A 16,607-nucleotide genomic window follows, 5' to 3' on the forward strand; every position below is an offset into this window, starting at 1 on the left:
TTAGCCCACGGCCCAGGATGGGATGGTGCCCAAAGAGCAAGTGAGTGAGTGAATGAATGAATGAATGGAGGAACGAATGAACAGGGAGGCCTGCTGGGACTCGAGCAAAGGCAAAGCAACACAATGGCAAAGAGCCAGAGCTCTGGACTCACAACCACCTGGGTTCAAATCCTGGCTCTACCACTAGTAAGCTGCGTGCCCTTGAGCAGGTTACTTAACCTCTCTGGGCCTCAGTGTCCTCACCTGTAAAATAGGCGAAGGAAGAAAATGGACAAAACCCATTTCATAGGGTTGTGAGGATTGTTTGTAAATCCCTTAGCATGATGCCCTGCTTACAGTGGGGGTTTACTAAGGGACAGCTCCATCATTATCATCATTGCCTGAAAGGGCCTTCGGACCGTCTCCAATCCTTTCATTAAGGACGTGAGGCTGGAGGCTCAGAGATGTTAAGGAAGTTGCCTGAGATCACCCAGCAAGTCAGTGGCAGGACTGGGACTAGAGCCCAGTGCCCATATTCTCCGGCCACTTCTCTCCCCATGACTCTTCTCTGATAGGTCTGGGGGAAGGAATCAGAATGGTGAGGATGGCAGGGAGACAGGACAGAATTATCCCGCCTGGGCCCTACTACTTGCCCCCCACCACCACCTTATCAGGACTTAGGTCATGCGCATGGTTTCTCGCTGTCCTGGTCAAGGAGCGTAGCATTAGGCAGCAGCACCTGGAGACACAGGTGTGAGGACAGGAGACGTCAGGAGGGCTAAGGAGCCCCCCCAAATCCTGCTCCCTTGTCTGTACCTTGACCTGCCACTGAGGTCAGGGCAGGCCCCCGTCCTACGCCCTTTCCTAACAGGAGCAGCCGCAGCCTCTATGCATCGACCACATCCCTCACCTGATTCCTGGGTCCTGGCGGGTCGGCACTGGGGACAGGAGACTGAGCCACTGCGTCTTGGGGCCGTCTTGGGGGTCAGAACATGGTACTCCTTGCCTGGGAAGAAACCAGACCGTCCGCTTTGGCATGTTTGGAGAACCGAGGAGGATCGGGGAGGTCGTACAGAAGGCGTGAACAAAGCCCAGCTCTGGCAGGCTGGGAAGCAGGCCAGGACGACAGGAGAAGCAAGGACAAGCAGAGCTGCTTTCCCCAGACCCGCCACTTGCCAGGTGGCATTGGGATGGCTTGGGCATGGGGTGAGCTGGGTCTTCTCCTTGTGCTGTGAGCGGCTGTGAAATGGGAACTGTCCCAGTCTGGGTCTCACGGGCGTCATAAGGGGTGAGTGGGGCCGTGTCTGTGAGGTGCTCTGCCCGGCGTCCAGCACATGGACAGTGCTCCTGGTTGTCAGAAGGTTGGACAGATGCTTGGGTCTTTATCCACCCCTGTCATCTGCTGCCTCGTCCCTTTCTGAGCCTCAAGACAGATCTTCAGGATGTGGCCTGATCAATCCTCTTCTGGCTCCCCGAGTCCCTGCAGGCTTCCCACTTCCTATTCTATGTGTGTTGCCTCGGGGCCCCCGGACCGGCCCGCTGTTCCCACGTCTAACCCCTCAGCTCTCTCTGCTCCATGAGAGAGGACATGCGTCCTTCACTTCCTGCCATGTGCCCTGCCCTCGGCCCTATGGATCTGAGGTGAACTGCCATCCCTCCCAGGCTGCTACGAGTGACAGCCACCTCTGTAATTTACACACCTGATGTCATGGCTCATTTGTTATCGTCTGTTACACAGTCAGATTCCTGGAAGTCAGAGCTATGTCCGTGTTTGTTTTCAGGTTAAGCACTCTGAAATCCTACTCTGTGTCACCAGAAGTCTTACTATGTGCTGGGTGCCTAGTTCAGGAGACACAGGGGCTGATGCCTTGGGGAATCCGACCTGAAGGTGGGCGAGGGGCCAGTGATCTGGCGTCCGCCCTGCACACAGCAGAACCCTCTTTGTGACCGACCAGCTAAAGGGGCTCCCCCAGAAGCCAGCATGGGGTCCAGGGCAGGGAGGCATCAGACTGTTTGCTGGGGGAAAGAAGGAACTCACAGAGGAGGCACTCCCCCACTGCTCCCTATGTCACAGAATTCACAGGAAAATGCTCATTTTTCAATGGCCCATGGTGAAAGCGGGAAGGCTTCCGTGATGGGGGTCCTCTCCGGGGGTTGGGCCATGCCCCGCAGCCCACCTGTGTACTGGCCCCAGAAGGAGACCCTGTCTGGCCGCCTGGTGCCACCAGCTCCTCTCATTCTGTCCCAAGTGGATTGGGCGCTGTCCTCGGTGGCCTGGCTCTTCTCAGAGAACCGCTGGGGGGAGATTGGCTCAGATTCGGAACCTGGGGTGGGAAAAGAGAGGCAGCGAAGGGGGACAGGGGATGTGTCACAGAGCTCAGGGAGAGAGTCAACCCTAACTTGAGGCTCTGGGGCTGAGCTCGGGTTTGATCCTGTGTCTGTCCCTTAGTAACATCCGCTGACACATGGGACCCCTGACCTTCTGCTGAGCACTGGGCTGGACCTACCGGGCCATGCGTGCACCCTCACGGTAATCCCCGGACGGGAACACTGTTACCACTGCAGTTAGCTGTCCCTTTAACTGCACAGAGCAGGTCAACGCCCAGGCCAAAGTCACACAGCCAAGAACAGTGAGGTGGGCTGAACCCCACCCCTTGTCCTTCAGGCACTTCCCCTGCACTTCTGGGCTCTGGTGTCTTCATCTGCAGAATGTGGGTGATACGCCCCTCCCCCCTTGCAGCGAAGATGGAACATGAGGACCACACAAAGCCCTTCTAGAAACCCTCACGTGCATGACATTCCATGGCCATCACTGTAAGTGCACTGTACCTCAGACAACTACGAGGGCCTGAAGAACACACACAGAACCTTCTCCAGGTTCCTTCTAAGGCTACTGCTATGGTCCTTGACCACTGAGCTAACAGGCCCAGACGGGAGCCTCTGGACATCGGTCCGGGCCTGTGCTTACTTACTCAGGGACAGCGGCGGCACCTCCCGAGGCACAGAGGAAGACCTGGCTTGCCGCCTTCCTGTGTGCTCCGCTCGCACCCCCCCTGCGGGCTCAGCAGACAATCTCTCTGTGGATCTACTAGCAAAAAGGAAAGAGAGGAACGATGTCAGCAGATGCAGTTTCATGCAGACTTTCCAGGTGACCAGCAAGCAAGCCAACCCAGAAGGAAGCATGAAAGTCAAAATCAAAGACTCTGAGTCATGCTCACAGAAAGCTCTGTGACCCTCCGTTTCCTCATCTGTCGTGAGGGGATAAGAACAGCAACTACGCAGAGGTTTCATGAGACAATGTCCGTGAAAACCTCAACCCAGTGCCCTCCCATAGGAACACTTAGGAACAGCTGATCACAGAGGACACGCCGAGGAGCGAGCGAGCAGGTGGACATCTTGGGAATGTCTAGCTCTTGAAGCAGGTGGTGAGTTCAGGTGACATCTTAGACATTTTATGCATCGAATATTACATAGTAAAAAACTGTCCGAGGGGGAAAGGGGTGTCAATCCCCATGTGTGGAGAGCCCCAGAGGCAGCCAAGTCTCCCTCCTGCTGCTGGCCCCAGGGCACAAGGGTGAGCGTTTGGGGGTCACCTACCTGCCATAGTGGGAGCCCCAGGAAACAGAGGCATCTGCGGGCCGGGCCCGGGCCCGGGTGGGGCGGCTGAGGGTGGACATGGGGCGCATCGGGCTGCCCTGGGCTGGCTGGTGCAGGCTGTCTTCCAGGCGCAGACGGAGCCGGGAGACCTCTTCCTGCAGCTCTCGGATGGCCTGGCTGGGGTGGGGCGGGCGGACAGAAACAAAGAGTGCATATACGATGCCGCAAGCTGCAGCCAGCCCGAGGGCTGCTCGGATGCCCCGGGCTTGTCCCTTTCCCAGCCGGCACTGGGTCCAGCTCTGCCGTCGACCGATTTTGGAACTTCCTGGTGTGTCCATTTTTCTTGCTACCTATCTCGACCTCTCTCTGAGCTTGTGTCCCTGCACATTTGGCAGGCAAAGCAGCACATCCTTCGAAGGTCACCCAACCCAGCCCCGCCCCACGCAAGGCCTCTGAGTAGCTTTTCTGAAGAATCAGTGGCCCATTGTCAAGATCGCAGGGAGGGTGCAGAATGATGGTGTTGCTGAAGGTCCACTTTAAAATCTGCCTTCTAACTGGCCTGGGCTGCCCTCTATTTTTTAAAAATATTTATTTATTTGATGGAGAGAGAGAGAGAGAGCACAAGCAGGGACAGCGACAGGTAAAGTGAGAAGCAGGGAACCTGCCACGCGGCTCAATCCCAGGACCCCGGGATCAGGACCCTAGCCGAAGGCAGGTGCTTAATTGACTAAGCCACCAGGCGACAACCCCCCACCCCATCTGTAGAAATGCTAACTAACAGCTCAGGCTGGTTTTCTTCCCACCCTTACTTGGCCGTCCGTCCTGGCTTTCCCTGAACATCTCCCACGTTGTTCAAGCCTGTCTGCTGGTGATAGAAGATACTTGGATGTGAGCAGACTGGAAGGGCACAGCGCTCTCAACAAGGCTGCTGTGGTCCCCAGGGCCTCCCAGACACAGACCAGCCTCTTACAGGCAAGTAGCTCAAAGAGGGGCTGGCATCTATGGGGTAAGTACTGTTTGCGTGTCTTTCCAGCCAGCACCTGTATCTCCGGGTCTCATCTGAGACTCTGGCGTCACAGCCAACGGGGCTCCCCCACCACCCTGCACATAAACCCCTACACACAATGCGTCGGCGTCCGGGCTCGGCACAACCTGGGCTGGTGCAGGGGCTCCATCTCCTGTTTGGGCCAGCTTCTGGCGCAGGGCTCCCCTCAGGCTCTTGCTTGGTAGCCCCGGAATGGAGGCAGAGTGTCTCCAGGCGCCCCCTGCCGCTCTCCCAGGGTGTCTGCGGGAGCGGAGAGCTAACTGGGCCCCAGGCAGTGAGTGTCCAGGGCAGCCAGGTCTCCTGGCAATCCCCAGGGAGACCTTTGTTGGGGTTTCCAAGGGCAAGAGCGGGGCGTCGGCAGGAGGCAGGAGGGCGGGAGCTCCTGTTACCTGTTCACCCCTGCAACCAGGACTGGAAGGCTACTCTGGGAGCTGAAGGTGGCCCAGAACTCAGAACACTCACTGGGGTGTCCCTTGCCCCCTCTGTGTGTTTCTGGCAGGATCTCAGTCTTGCTGACTTAATGCTTTTGTGACTGAGAGCCTGCTGACATTTCAAGTTCATCCTTCTCTGTCAACTTTTTCCCCTGCTGAGTTCCCCATCTCTGTATCAGCATCCAACTGGCTGGCCAGCCAAAAGTCTGACTCATTCGAGACCCTTCTCCCTCCCTGAATGCCCCCCAAAGTTAACCAACTCCTAAGTCCTGTGGGCTCAATGCTTACATCTCTTTTCGAATGCACCCCATTTCCACCTACGCCCCATCGTGTCTGTCCTGGGGGAGTGGCTTTCTTGGCAGTCTGCCCGCCTTGCCTCCTCACCCAGCGAGTGGCCAGACAACTCCTTCTAAAACGTGAACCTGACCTTCCCACTCTCTTTTAAATCCCCCTCATCGTCCTCAGCTATACCCGTATGCATCTGTGAATATTAAGTGAACTCATTTCTCTGAGCTGAGCCACTATCCAAACCTCTCACCATGGTGTTTGAGGCCCTCTGAGGCCCCCCCAGATCTCCCAGTATCCTTCTCCACTGCTCAGTGCTCATCATAGCACCCACGCTCAGGGACCCAGCTAAAATGAACTGCCTCTGCCAAGGTGATGGGCTCTCCCTCACCCACAGGCCTTTGCACATGCTCTTGTCCCTGCCAGGAACTCTTCTGTCTCTCTAACTTCTGGTCTCCGCTGAGATACCTCCTCCTCCAGGAAACCTGCCCTGAAGCCTCTGACTGGGCCTGATGTCCCTCGTCTGTGTTCCCACAGTCCTTGGAGCCTCTGCTGCCATCGCACTTAGACTGGCGAGTGTGACAATATGTTTCTTTGTTCATCCTACAAGATGGCGAGATGTCCTAGGCCAAAGGCTGTCTTGTCTGCTATCATATTCTCAAGGGCTGGTGTATCGCTGACCCACAAGCTGGAACCCCTCTGCCAGGGCCACAGGAGACTGCAGCAGGACCCTTACTAAACTCCGGATAGGATGCCCAACGCCAGACCTTCACCCGCCTCTGCAAACAGGGAACATGACAGGCCCATGATGGCACAGGCCCTGAGGCCTCAGACGGGGTCCCAACAGAGCAGCCTTCCCTACATACCTGGGACAGAGACCCCCAATCCAACAAAGGCCTGTGATTGCTTACTGGCCAAAAGCAACTCAAAGGAGAGGCAAGAGGGCTGGCTACCCTACTTTACCACTTCTGTTCAGCCAAGCAAGGAACAACTCTTAGTGGGACAATTGTGCTTGGATTAAAAAGAAGAGAATCGAGGACCAGTCACTCCTCAATTCATACAATGGCAGCACCAACCGCTAAAAATCCACCTCCAGAAAGAGTAGAGTGGCTTGGAAGAGAAATACTAGGGGACAGGGACCGAGGTCTTAGCACCAGAAAGAGGAACCCCTAGGTCATTTCCCACTGGCTGGAAAAGTGTCCTCAAAGTCCACATCAGTGAGGTCCCACGGAGTGGCCCTGAGCTGGGAAGCAGGACACCTGGGTCCGAGGGCCCCCACACGGCCACCACTGGATATGATTGCTGAGCGAGGCCCTGCCTCCCTTGGGCACCACTGTTCCGTCTCTGCGCTGGTATTAGACTTACTCTCGCCCTGTCCTGGTGAGGAGGAAGGTGCGGGCGCTCTCTGTGGGTCCAGGAGGCAGAGTGGCAGCCGCAGGGGTCAGGGTGGGTGGGGGGCTGATTGTCGCGTTGCGGGGGAGCTGTTCGGAAACCTGCTTTCGTCCCTCGAACTCTGAGCCAGGGACCGCTAGGAGGCAAAAAGAGAGCAAGGTGAGTTGACCCAGAGAGGACCCTCGAAGCACGAATTTCTGTGGGTAGGAGGATACAGGCAAAGAGACAGTGATGGCTAAGGTCATACGTAAAGTTTCCAACCAGGTCACTGGCCCACTGCTCTCAGAACCCGAAGATGTGGCTTTTGCTAAGAGCCTGGAGAGTAAAGCTGGGCCTGCAGAGCTCTTTCTACCTAGACTGCACCCGCCATCCACCATTTCAGCATCGGATGTGAGTCTTTAGGAACATTCCCCTGGAAAGCGCTCTTTGCAACTTCATGTGGACCCCCTCACACTCTGCTGTACATCACCATGTGGGTCCGCGTCGGACTCCAGAGCCCCATCTCCTCCTAAAATCAGAGCTACACCTTTGCCTGTGTGCACGCTTCTGGGAGAGTGTTCGAAACTTTAGCCTCTCAAAGGCGTGGGCGACCAGAGGTTAAACACCACTCAAACACCACTCATCTGGCCCCTGCATTCGAAACAAGGAGAGCTTGGAACATCAATCAACAGTATAGAAAGGAACAGACTATTGTTACAGGAAACAATGTAGATCAATCTCCCGAGAGGGGCTACGTTAAAAAAAAAAAAAATCCACCCCCAAATCATACGGGTCATCCCATTTATAGAACATTCCTGGAATGACAAAATTGTAGACACTGAGGACAGAGGGGGAGGTCACCAGGAGTTCAGGAGGGCATGTAGGCAGGAGGGGCATGGATGTGATGGGTCCATAGAGGGCCAAGAGGAGGGGGTCCTGGTCAAAATCTGCCCCGTGGTTTTGCAGGATGTTTCAATGAGGGGGAACCCGGCTGAAGGGACATGGGAAATCCCTGGATTATTTCTCATAACTACATGTGAAATCCTAATTGATTGAACTTTTAATTAAAGTTTAATTTTAAAAAATTTCAATAATGAGCCTTGGAAAGAGCCTTTGATGGGATGAGGGTGATGGTGGGGGGAGCTGGGATTCTGATCATGCGGTTTGTGGGTCTGTGTTCATTTTGTGAAAATTCATCCATTTTTGTTCTTTCCTGTATGTTTATTGCACTAAAAAGCTTACGTGCATCATTTTAAAGTTAAAAAACTGCAATCACAGGATTTCTAGACACGGAAGTGTTCAGGACACAGTGTTTAGTGAACAGGAGGTTATTAAACACTGAGAGAGTGTCATCCCATTTCCATTTAAAGTGTCTCCAAACACGCACACACTGGCAGAGAGGACAGCCCATGGGTTCGACACCCGAATGAAGTGGCGACAGTTTTTAGCCTACTTTTTTCTCTTTTCCGTGTGGTTTCAAATATTCCTACCATGAACCTCTAGGATATTTTGTATCCTAAAGGGTAATGCAAGTTTTTTGTTGGTTTGATTTTTCAGTCTACGCCATCCGGCCATTCCCAGGTTCTGGCCAACCCAGACACACCCACTCACCCATCTCGGCCACTAGCGCCCGCTCTGCGCGGAGGCTCGGTGCCCGCTGCCGCAGAGGACTGGTCCGGCCCGAGGGTTGCCTTTGGGCTTGGCTCCTGGGTGTGCTGGGTTCCATGGCTCTTCTGGGGACTGGAGGAGCCCTGGTCTGTGGGTGGGAGGCTGCATCCCGAGGCTCAGATGAAGCAAAAGGCTGGGCCAACGTTCCCGCGGTGCTGAGGGAGCGAGGAGGCAGAGACGAGCTGAGATCGCACGGACAGGCCCTGGCCTCCGAGCCCTTCCACACACTAAGCCCATGAGCTCCTAACCGCTGGGACTGAGCAACCCTGCACGCTCAGTGTTTCTGAATGTACAACCGAATTACACATGCATTTCTGTGTCTACGGGAGAGCTGGGCACCTGTCTACCCACAGACGCAAGATTATAAAGCTCACGTTCATTTTTAGCAAATATACAGAGAAACGGAATTTTAATCCTTTCTTCCCGGGCAGGTCTCCCGGGGGGCTGCACCAGCGTTTGAAGCTGTCACTCTGCATGGCAGCTCCTCACTACCCCCTCGCCTGAGATCTTGCCTTGGGGTGCTGTCCCCGTCTCCTTCCCCGTAGTCCCCCGGAATCCCTTTGTCTTGTCTTCTGCTCACCTCACGCCTCTTCTACGTCTCGTTCCCCATTCACTCATTCATTCGCTTAGTAGATACTTATTCCCCTGGCTGTCACAGACTGGCTGAGTGACGCTGGGCTAGTCACTTTCCCTCTCTGAACCTTGGTGCCCCTCTATTGATAAGATGGAGGCAAAGAACCTTGGTTGGGGGATGGGGTGAGGGTCTGAGAATGCCCAGACCATCGAGCCCTGCTCTGGGCCTCACAGCACTTTGATTCCCAGGCTACCCCTCCACGTGAGATGCTGATGGGGAAGTGGGGAGTCTTGGGGTACCTGATGTGGGAGAGTCGGTGCTCTGGTGTTTGGGTGAGGGGCGACACTCTGCTGGTTTCTGAGCCCACAAAGCCACTGTCTGTCTCTGGGGACACCATCCAGGGCTCCTGAAAGAGGCGGTGTCCCTTTAAGTCTGAGCAATGTGTTTGAGTCAAGCTGGGAAGCCCTTCCCCGGTCCTGGCCTGGGCCTCACATTCCAGAGGCTCACAGGCTGGGAGGCTGGCCCAGCTCCAGGCAGCCAGGCCCGGTGTGTGAGCGTCCTCAGGCGCTGGGGACCAGCACCAGGCCAACAGCAGGGACTCCCTGCCGCTACCCTGAGCGAGTCCTGCTTCCCTGAGGCCCTCAGCAGAGATCCTGTGGCAGCTATCCTAAACTGAGGAAGAAGGGAAGGAGAAAGCCTTCTCATCCTGGAGATGGGATTCGCACTTTCACATGTCTTCTGGCTGGGGCGTGCAACGCCATGGTCCTGTCTGACTGCAGAAATGCCCCGGGCCAATGACTCGGGAGAATAAAACTCATCCACTGTGCACCCCTCGTCGATACCAGGTCTAATGGAATCATGGGGAAAGCAAATAGGCGACACAGGTGCCTGCCCTCAACGAATTCATGGTCTACTGCAGATTTCTTATGACGAGGCCATGACTGTAGGTGTGCATGCGTGCGTGTATGTGTGTGTGTGTGTGTGTGTGTGTGTGTGTGTGTGTGTGTACAGCTATCTATATGCACTATTCTATGGGAGGAACCATAGCGTAAGTGACATTTCCATAGGGATCTGTGACTCCTGCGACAGTTTAAAAATTGCTGGTTTAATGTCACCAATAGGCCACGGAGTCAAGGACTCCCCCCGATCTGTGCTCAGCAGGCTCAGAGAAATACAGACAATGGGCTCCAAGCTCTCGGAGGACAAGCAAGAGTTCCTGGCAGGGAGGCAGGGGTAGGGGAAGTGACGGGGCATAAGCCCTGGATGTTGGGCAGAGCTGTAACTGGCAGGGACGGAAAGAGCAGGCATGCTGGAAGGGTGTGAGCAAAGGGGGCACGGGGGCAGAAATCTCTGGGAGATCCATGCCCCATGGACATGCTTACCTCTGGAGGGGACCCCCCAGCTTGGCGCAGAGACTTCTGTGGAAGGTGCTCAGAGATGCCGCTTCCCTCTAAGCTGGTCAGACTGCTCCGGTGCGATCCCGCGGTCTTGGTGCCCTGAGGGTGAGGCGGCCTGCTCGGGCCTGGAGAAGCTGCCATGGCTTTGCCTGAGCCCTGTAGGTGCCCATTTCTGGCCGCGGATGCATGGATGCCTGCCGGCTTCGCAGACCCTATCTGTTCCGCTGTCTCCCTGGTGGGGAGGAGGAGAGACACACCAACTCTGAGCCCTGTCCTGGGAGCCACAAAGCCCAGGACACAAGCTCTGGAGCCAGACGCCCCCAGCTGCCCACCCTGGTTGTTGTCATCTTCTAGCTGTGTGACCTTGGGCAGGGCACCACCCCTCTCTGAACTTTACTTTTCTCCTATGTCCAATGGGGATGGCCAGCAAATCCCACCCAATGCACCACAGAGGCAACAGTGTGGAAACAAATGAGCTACAGTATCATTTCACAGGCTCCGGGAACCCGCCTTCTATCTTCCCTACCTCAGCCCCTTCCAGAAACTTCAATCTCCTAAAAGGCTTATGTCATCATTAGAAACGGAAGATCAGTATTTAATGTGACAAAAACAAACTAACTTTAGCCATAAAAAGAAGACACACAAAAACAGTATTATTCTATTCTTGACAAAGTCTGTCGTCTGCCCAAGGCTCTAGGCCTGGGGCCTGCTCACGGGTTCTGTCTCCTTCTTTCTCTCCTTCTTCTTAAAAGAAGATCAAGAGAGGCACTGAAGAGAGAATGGCTCTGAAGCCTCCCGGACAAATCTGGAAGGTGTGAGACTGAGAAGGAGAGGGACAGTACCTATTGCAGCCTCTGTCCTACCAGAAACCGTGTCCGCCCCACCCCAAGTCCCCGCTCGTGTTCTGGGTGGTGTATCCGTCCCACAGCTTGGGGAGAAGCAAGAAACAGGTCAGGAAAGACATGGCTAAGCCGTGATGAGCCGCTCGCTTTCTAGCACCATGGCCACGCCCGTGGTTCCAGAGTTGGTTTCAGGGACAAGACGGGGGTTCACAGACATACGTGACAGGGGCCCCGTGACGTCGTTTGTCCAGGGCTTGGAGCCGCCTTATGGGGATCCTGGTGGCCTTGGAGTTTCCTAGAGCTGGAGCTGGCCCATCAACTTCCACTCTATGGCCTTGCCCGTCCTCCTCCTCCTCCTCGTCCTCGTCCTCTATCCTCACGGCTTCTGGGAGGGACGTCGTGCTGAGATACCTGTGAAACCCAGAGGAGCATGACTTCTGCCCAGCAAGGCCAGGCACCATTCCGTCGTGGGGCCGGATGCCCTGGCCCCCCTCCTGGTACTCACCGCTCCAGGAGGCCATGGAGACCCTGCTCCACCTCCAGCTCCTCATGCCTGAGTGGGGCCAAAAGGCCCAAGGGCCTGTTCCCCTCACTGCTCGCAGGGCTAAGCTCCACGTTCATGGTTGAAGCATAGGGGCCCATGCTGCTGGTGGCGGTAGGCTGGGCAGTGAAGAGACAGACATTCAGCAGATAACAGACACTACTCAGTGACCTACCTTCTACAAGGCTCATGTTGGGGGCTGAAAAGTAATAGCTGAGCCTCAAAAATCATGTCACCCTTTCCTTTGTGGGCAGAGCGCAGGGAGCGGATGGGGCAATCTTTAGCACTGACACCGTTCACTGACACCTACTCCCCACCAGGCTCCACTCAGGCGGCACTTCTCGGTAAGCCCAGCAGAGATGGCTATCACTGCCCATTTCACAGACAGGAAACTGAGGCTCAAATGATTTGCCCAAACTTCCAACAGAAGCGAGGACAGAGCTGAGATTTGAGCCCAGATTTCCTGCCAGAAGCATCTCTCCCGGCCAGCTCCATTCCAATATGGACACTGAACCCCCAAAACACCTCCCGGGTGGGAGTATGGGAACCCCTGAAGAGGACACACTCGGGTTTTCATCCACTGGTGCACGAGGCAGCACTGAGGGGAGCTTTCCCCAGTGGGAGAGCTTCCCCCACATCCCTGAGCCGCCAAGAGCTCCCCCCATCACGGGTATCTCAAAAGCACTTCACCCTCTGGCAGCCCCCACCTCACCTGCCACGCTGTCCTTTCTCCTGCTCCGTCCCCAACACACACGCCTGTGCAGCAAGGGCAGCAAGGTCTAGAGACTCCCCTGCCATCCCCTCACTCTGCTCAACTACATGCCATGCAAACAGTGGTATCTCCCAGGGGCTTGTGATGTTGGCCCTCCGGAGAGACTTCTACAAAGTGCCTTCTGTGCAGGGCCCTTGTCTAGTGTCTCCTGATCTGTGAATAGTCCCCTGGGGTGATCAGTCCCCTGGGACGCTGGAAACCACGCTCTCCCCCGCCCTTCCCCTCACTCCCATGGCATGTCCAGGCAAATGGGTCTTCTATGCCTCTGTCAGGTCCACGCATCTCTCCAACTGCCCTGCCTCCTGCCCCACCTATCTGCACACCCTCTTTTAACACCACTTGCTGAAAAACCCCCAAGAGTTTTAGGGCCAAGCCTTTAGCCCTGACATCATGGGTCCCCTGACTGCCTCTCTAGCCACAGCTCTCAGACAACTGCCTCTTCACATTCCATACTCTAACCACAGGACCTCTGCACGGGCTGTTTCCCCAGATGCATGACTTCTCTTCTTCTGCATGAAGGAATTCCCACCCACCTTCAGATCCCATTAAAACATTTCTTCCTCAAGGAGAGTTTCTCCTGCCCTATAACCTCAGTCATGTTACCCTGTTACCTCCCCTGGAGCCCCATAATTCTTCTTTGGAGCCCTGAACAAAACAGAATTAGTCCCGCTAGACAGAAAACTCCATGAGGGTAGAGGGCACCCATTTCTGTTTGTTTCTCACTGAATTTTCATCATGTACCGGGGCCACTGGCATTTGGTGCCTACTTTGCAAGTATGTAGGGAAGAAGTCAATTAATGGAGAAGAGGAGGAAGGGATGGGCCAGTACAGCTGGGCACAGAGGTACCTGAGGGCAGAGGGTCTGGACGGTGGCAGTGGGGGCTTGTCCTGAAGGAGAAGGCAGGCCTGCTGGTTGGCACGGGGAGGGCGAGGCTGGGAGGCTGTCCGGAGGGGAGTCTGACCCGACTCGCCCAGGCTCCTGCTGGTTCTGGTCCATGTGGTCCTTCAGCTCTTCCAGGCGAATTCCCAGCTGGAATATCTCCTCTTCAAGCTCCCTGCAAAGGGCGGACACCAGCACCAGGAGCCTGTTACAGCAGCCACATTGGGCAGGGCTGGGAGGGCGTGTTTCAGAGCACAGACCCCAGAGAATGCCCACGGAGGGTCCATTCAGCATCCTAATTTGAATGAAGTGGAGAACTCGACAAAATAAGGTGAAAAGGGACTCCACTGGAAACCAGGAGGCCTCTGCCACCAGCAGCCTTTGGGACCTTGAGTCAATCCCTTCCCCCTCCGGCCTCCCCACTCTGATGAGTGCTTTCAGGTTTCATATCCAAGGTCATGTCTCACTGCAGTGAGTCCAAAAGGACACAGGTCTTAGCCTTCAGGCGTTCCCCCACCTGGATATGATGCTAACCCGGGTAGGATTTCTCCCTGTGCTTGTAGGGGATGTATGTATGAGATTGAAATGTGCCCTTCCTGGCGACCAAGGGAACCAGGGGCCTCCCTCCCCAGCATGTACCTGCCAGGATCGAATTTTCCAGGCATCCCCTGGGATCCGGCAAGCTGCTGGGCCAGCGGCTGCTCCCTGCAGGCCTTCAGGTACTCCTCTTCCAGGGCTGTGTGGGCAGCCTTTAGGCGCTGGAACACCTGTGACCAGACCAGACCGAGAGGACTGAGCGCCCAGGCCCCCTGGGCTCTGACCCTGCAATGCAGCGGAGGAGACAGCTCACGGCGGGGCTGGGGATGGATGGAGACCCATCCTCTGGGCCTCCAAGTTGCTGGAAGGCTAGGGTTAGGACTGTGGTCTAGCTCTCTGCCATCAGATTAGCAAGACAGAGCACGGCTTAGAGTCTTGGGACCAACTCCAGGGAGCATCAGTCTCTCCTGGGAAGAGCTGCTAGAGCTCTGATGTTCCCTGAAGCTCCTGGTGTCAGATGTGCCATCATGCTGTCCCCATAAGGACCTAGTTCTTGAGAGACCATGGATCCTCAGGCTTCTTCTCAAAACTGCGGATCTGGGAACATGAGTCACTCTGTTCCCAAATCCTCATAGACTAGCATGACAGATGATCTTATCACCATCATACCAGGGAAAACAGGAGCTAATGATGAATCGCTGTGCATTATTCATTTAATTTCCAACATAATCCTAACAAGAGGGGTCATTTATCATCTTCATTTAAAGAGGAGGAACTGAGGCACAGAGAGGTTACTGAAGTTAGTAAAGGTCACACAGTGAGCGAGCAAGGTGGAATCGGGATTTGAACCCGGGTCCTCTAGCTCTAGAGCTCATGGGTCTAGCAGTGACGCTAGGCCTCCATAGCAAATGCGGTGATAGCTCACAGACGGCTAAAACCGTGGGAGGTCGGATCATCATCCCTGCCTTATTATCATCCCCATCCCACTCATTCTATGCAGATGGCAGACTGAGTTCAAGGGCAACCTAGAGTCTAGTTCCTGGGCAAGGATGATCTTCCAACAGCTCCTGACCTCCTACGATATGGGGGAATGAAGATAGAGGGGAAGAAAGGGAATGGTTTTTGATGTTCAAGGTCCTTGGTCATCCTTTCAATGAGATAATATAACACATAGCACACATTTTGCAATTGGAAAACAGATGATGTCTACAGGCTAACACAGTCATTGGGAACATAGTAATAACACAGTGAAAATACAGTATTTTTTTTTTTTTTTTACACAAACCAAGTGTGTTGCATTTGCCCCTCTCCATCCCATCTGAGTTCTTCTCTCCACCCGGCTCTGTGCCTCCATTGACAGCTGGCCTCCCCACCTGCTGGCTCCCCATGGGTCTGTGCAGCCCCCATGGGAGAGAACAGCTAGTCCTCGGGCTTCCCTGTTCCTTGACAGATCCCCGGACGCTGCCCACAGTCCTGCTCACAGCCCTATATCGACCCCCTCACTCCCAGCTCTGAGAGCTCCCCTGCTCCTTCCCAGGACCCTGGCTGAGGCAGCAGAAATCTAGATTTTATACATGACTACAGTTTATCTAGAAATACCAAAGTCCAAAGGAAGGAAGCCAATAATGGTTAGAAGAAGGCGCTTCTCCCCTTTCCCCCTTGGTTTTCTAATATTGGGCAATTACTTTGATAAGAAAGGTAATAAAGAGAAAGTCTGCTGCTGGTGGCTGAGAAGCCGCATTGTCAGTGGGAAGCAGTACAGGCCAGTGAGGACCACCTTGGCCTTGGGAGTCAGACGGACCTGGGTCTGGGCTCTGCTGCCTACTAGCTGTGTGGCCTTCTCCATTCCATTCCGGTTAAATGGGGGTGATGACTCTAACTGCCTTACCGGCTTTCTATGAGAAAATGAAGCCATGTGTATCCGAGGCTCACCACAGTGCCTGGCACACCATCATCATGGCTAAGGAGCGGGAATCCTGTGCTATCATGATCGTGATCCTGGCAGGCTAGGCAGCGGCTATCTGCTCTCAAAGGAGACAGTGAGTCTGGGATTCTCTGGCCTGTCCTGTGGCAGACGAGGCTTCAGAGACTCGGCTGTGGGAGACGAAGTCTCCTGCAGTGGGTGGTACCTTGAGTTGGTCCTGGGCCGTCAGCCGTCCCGCCTGTATCAGTCCTGCAAAGGACTCCACCTGGATGTTGGAAGGACAGGAAACACACTCCGTTAGTCCAGACCCTGGAAGATGGGTCCCACAGGCCCCCCCACACTTAGTCACATTTATACACTGGCACCAGGAACTGGGGCCCGCCTCAGGATGTGGGTTTTCTGCCAAGCACGGGAAGGCGGATGCCAGTCACTGACTCCACCATGGGCCTCGGCCCTGGCAGCCTTTGAAAATATCAAAGTGGAGCCTCCCAGAATTTATCCAGAGCAAAGCACACTCACTCATGTGCATGAAGGCCTATGTGACAGGAGTGTTCACTACAGCATAACGGGGGGGCAATGGGAAACCATCTAAAAAGCCCATGCATGGAATAGTACGCAGCTATCAAGAAGAGGAAGGATATGTGCACCTGCTCCTCTGTAAGGGAAGACCTACTTTTCAGTGTCAAATCAAGGGACAGGCCAGTCTTTTTAATATGCTACCATTTGTATAAACTATCGAGAGAATAAAAAAGGAAAAATATAAA

General features: G+C 54.9%; 1 protein-coding gene across 9 annotated transcripts in view; it reads right to left on the bottom strand.

Moving 5' to 3' along the window:
• Positions 1-16,607, bottom strand: part of AKNA (AT-hook transcription factor) — a 62,709-nt gene that overhangs the window by 16,664 nt on the left and 29,438 nt on the right. For 8 of the 9 annotated variants that reach the window (XM_047699285.1, XM_047699284.1, XM_047699282.1 and 5 more), the window contains 13 exons: positions 16,049-16,108; positions 14,022-14,149; positions 13,350-13,557; positions 11,695-11,849; positions 11,409-11,600; positions 10,333-10,579; positions 9,250-9,356; positions 8,320-8,531; positions 6,703-6,865; positions 3,577-3,753; positions 2,952-3,067; positions 2,157-2,303; positions 890-985 (listed from right to left, as the gene is read on the bottom strand). In XM_047699285.1, the coding sequence (XP_047555241.1) occupies positions 890-985; positions 2,157-2,303; positions 2,952-3,067; positions 3,577-3,753; positions 6,703-6,865; positions 8,320-8,531; positions 9,250-9,356; positions 10,333-10,579; positions 11,409-11,600; positions 11,695-11,849; positions 13,350-13,557; positions 14,022-14,149; positions 16,049-16,108 (2,008 nt within the window). The remainder of the gene's footprint in view (positions 1-889; positions 986-2,156; positions 2,304-2,951; positions 3,068-3,576; positions 3,754-6,702; positions 6,866-8,319; positions 8,532-9,249; positions 9,357-10,332; positions 10,580-11,408; positions 11,601-11,694; positions 11,850-13,349; positions 13,558-14,021; positions 14,150-16,048; positions 16,109-16,607) is intronic. The other variant, XM_047699286.1, reaches the window with a different exon arrangement.

Source organism: Lutra lutra, chromosome 13, assembly GCF_902655055.1.
Source record: "Lutra lutra chromosome 13, mLutLut1.2, whole genome shotgun sequence".
NCBI classification, from domain to species: domain Eukaryota; kingdom Metazoa; phylum Chordata; class Mammalia; order Carnivora; family Mustelidae; genus Lutra; species Lutra lutra.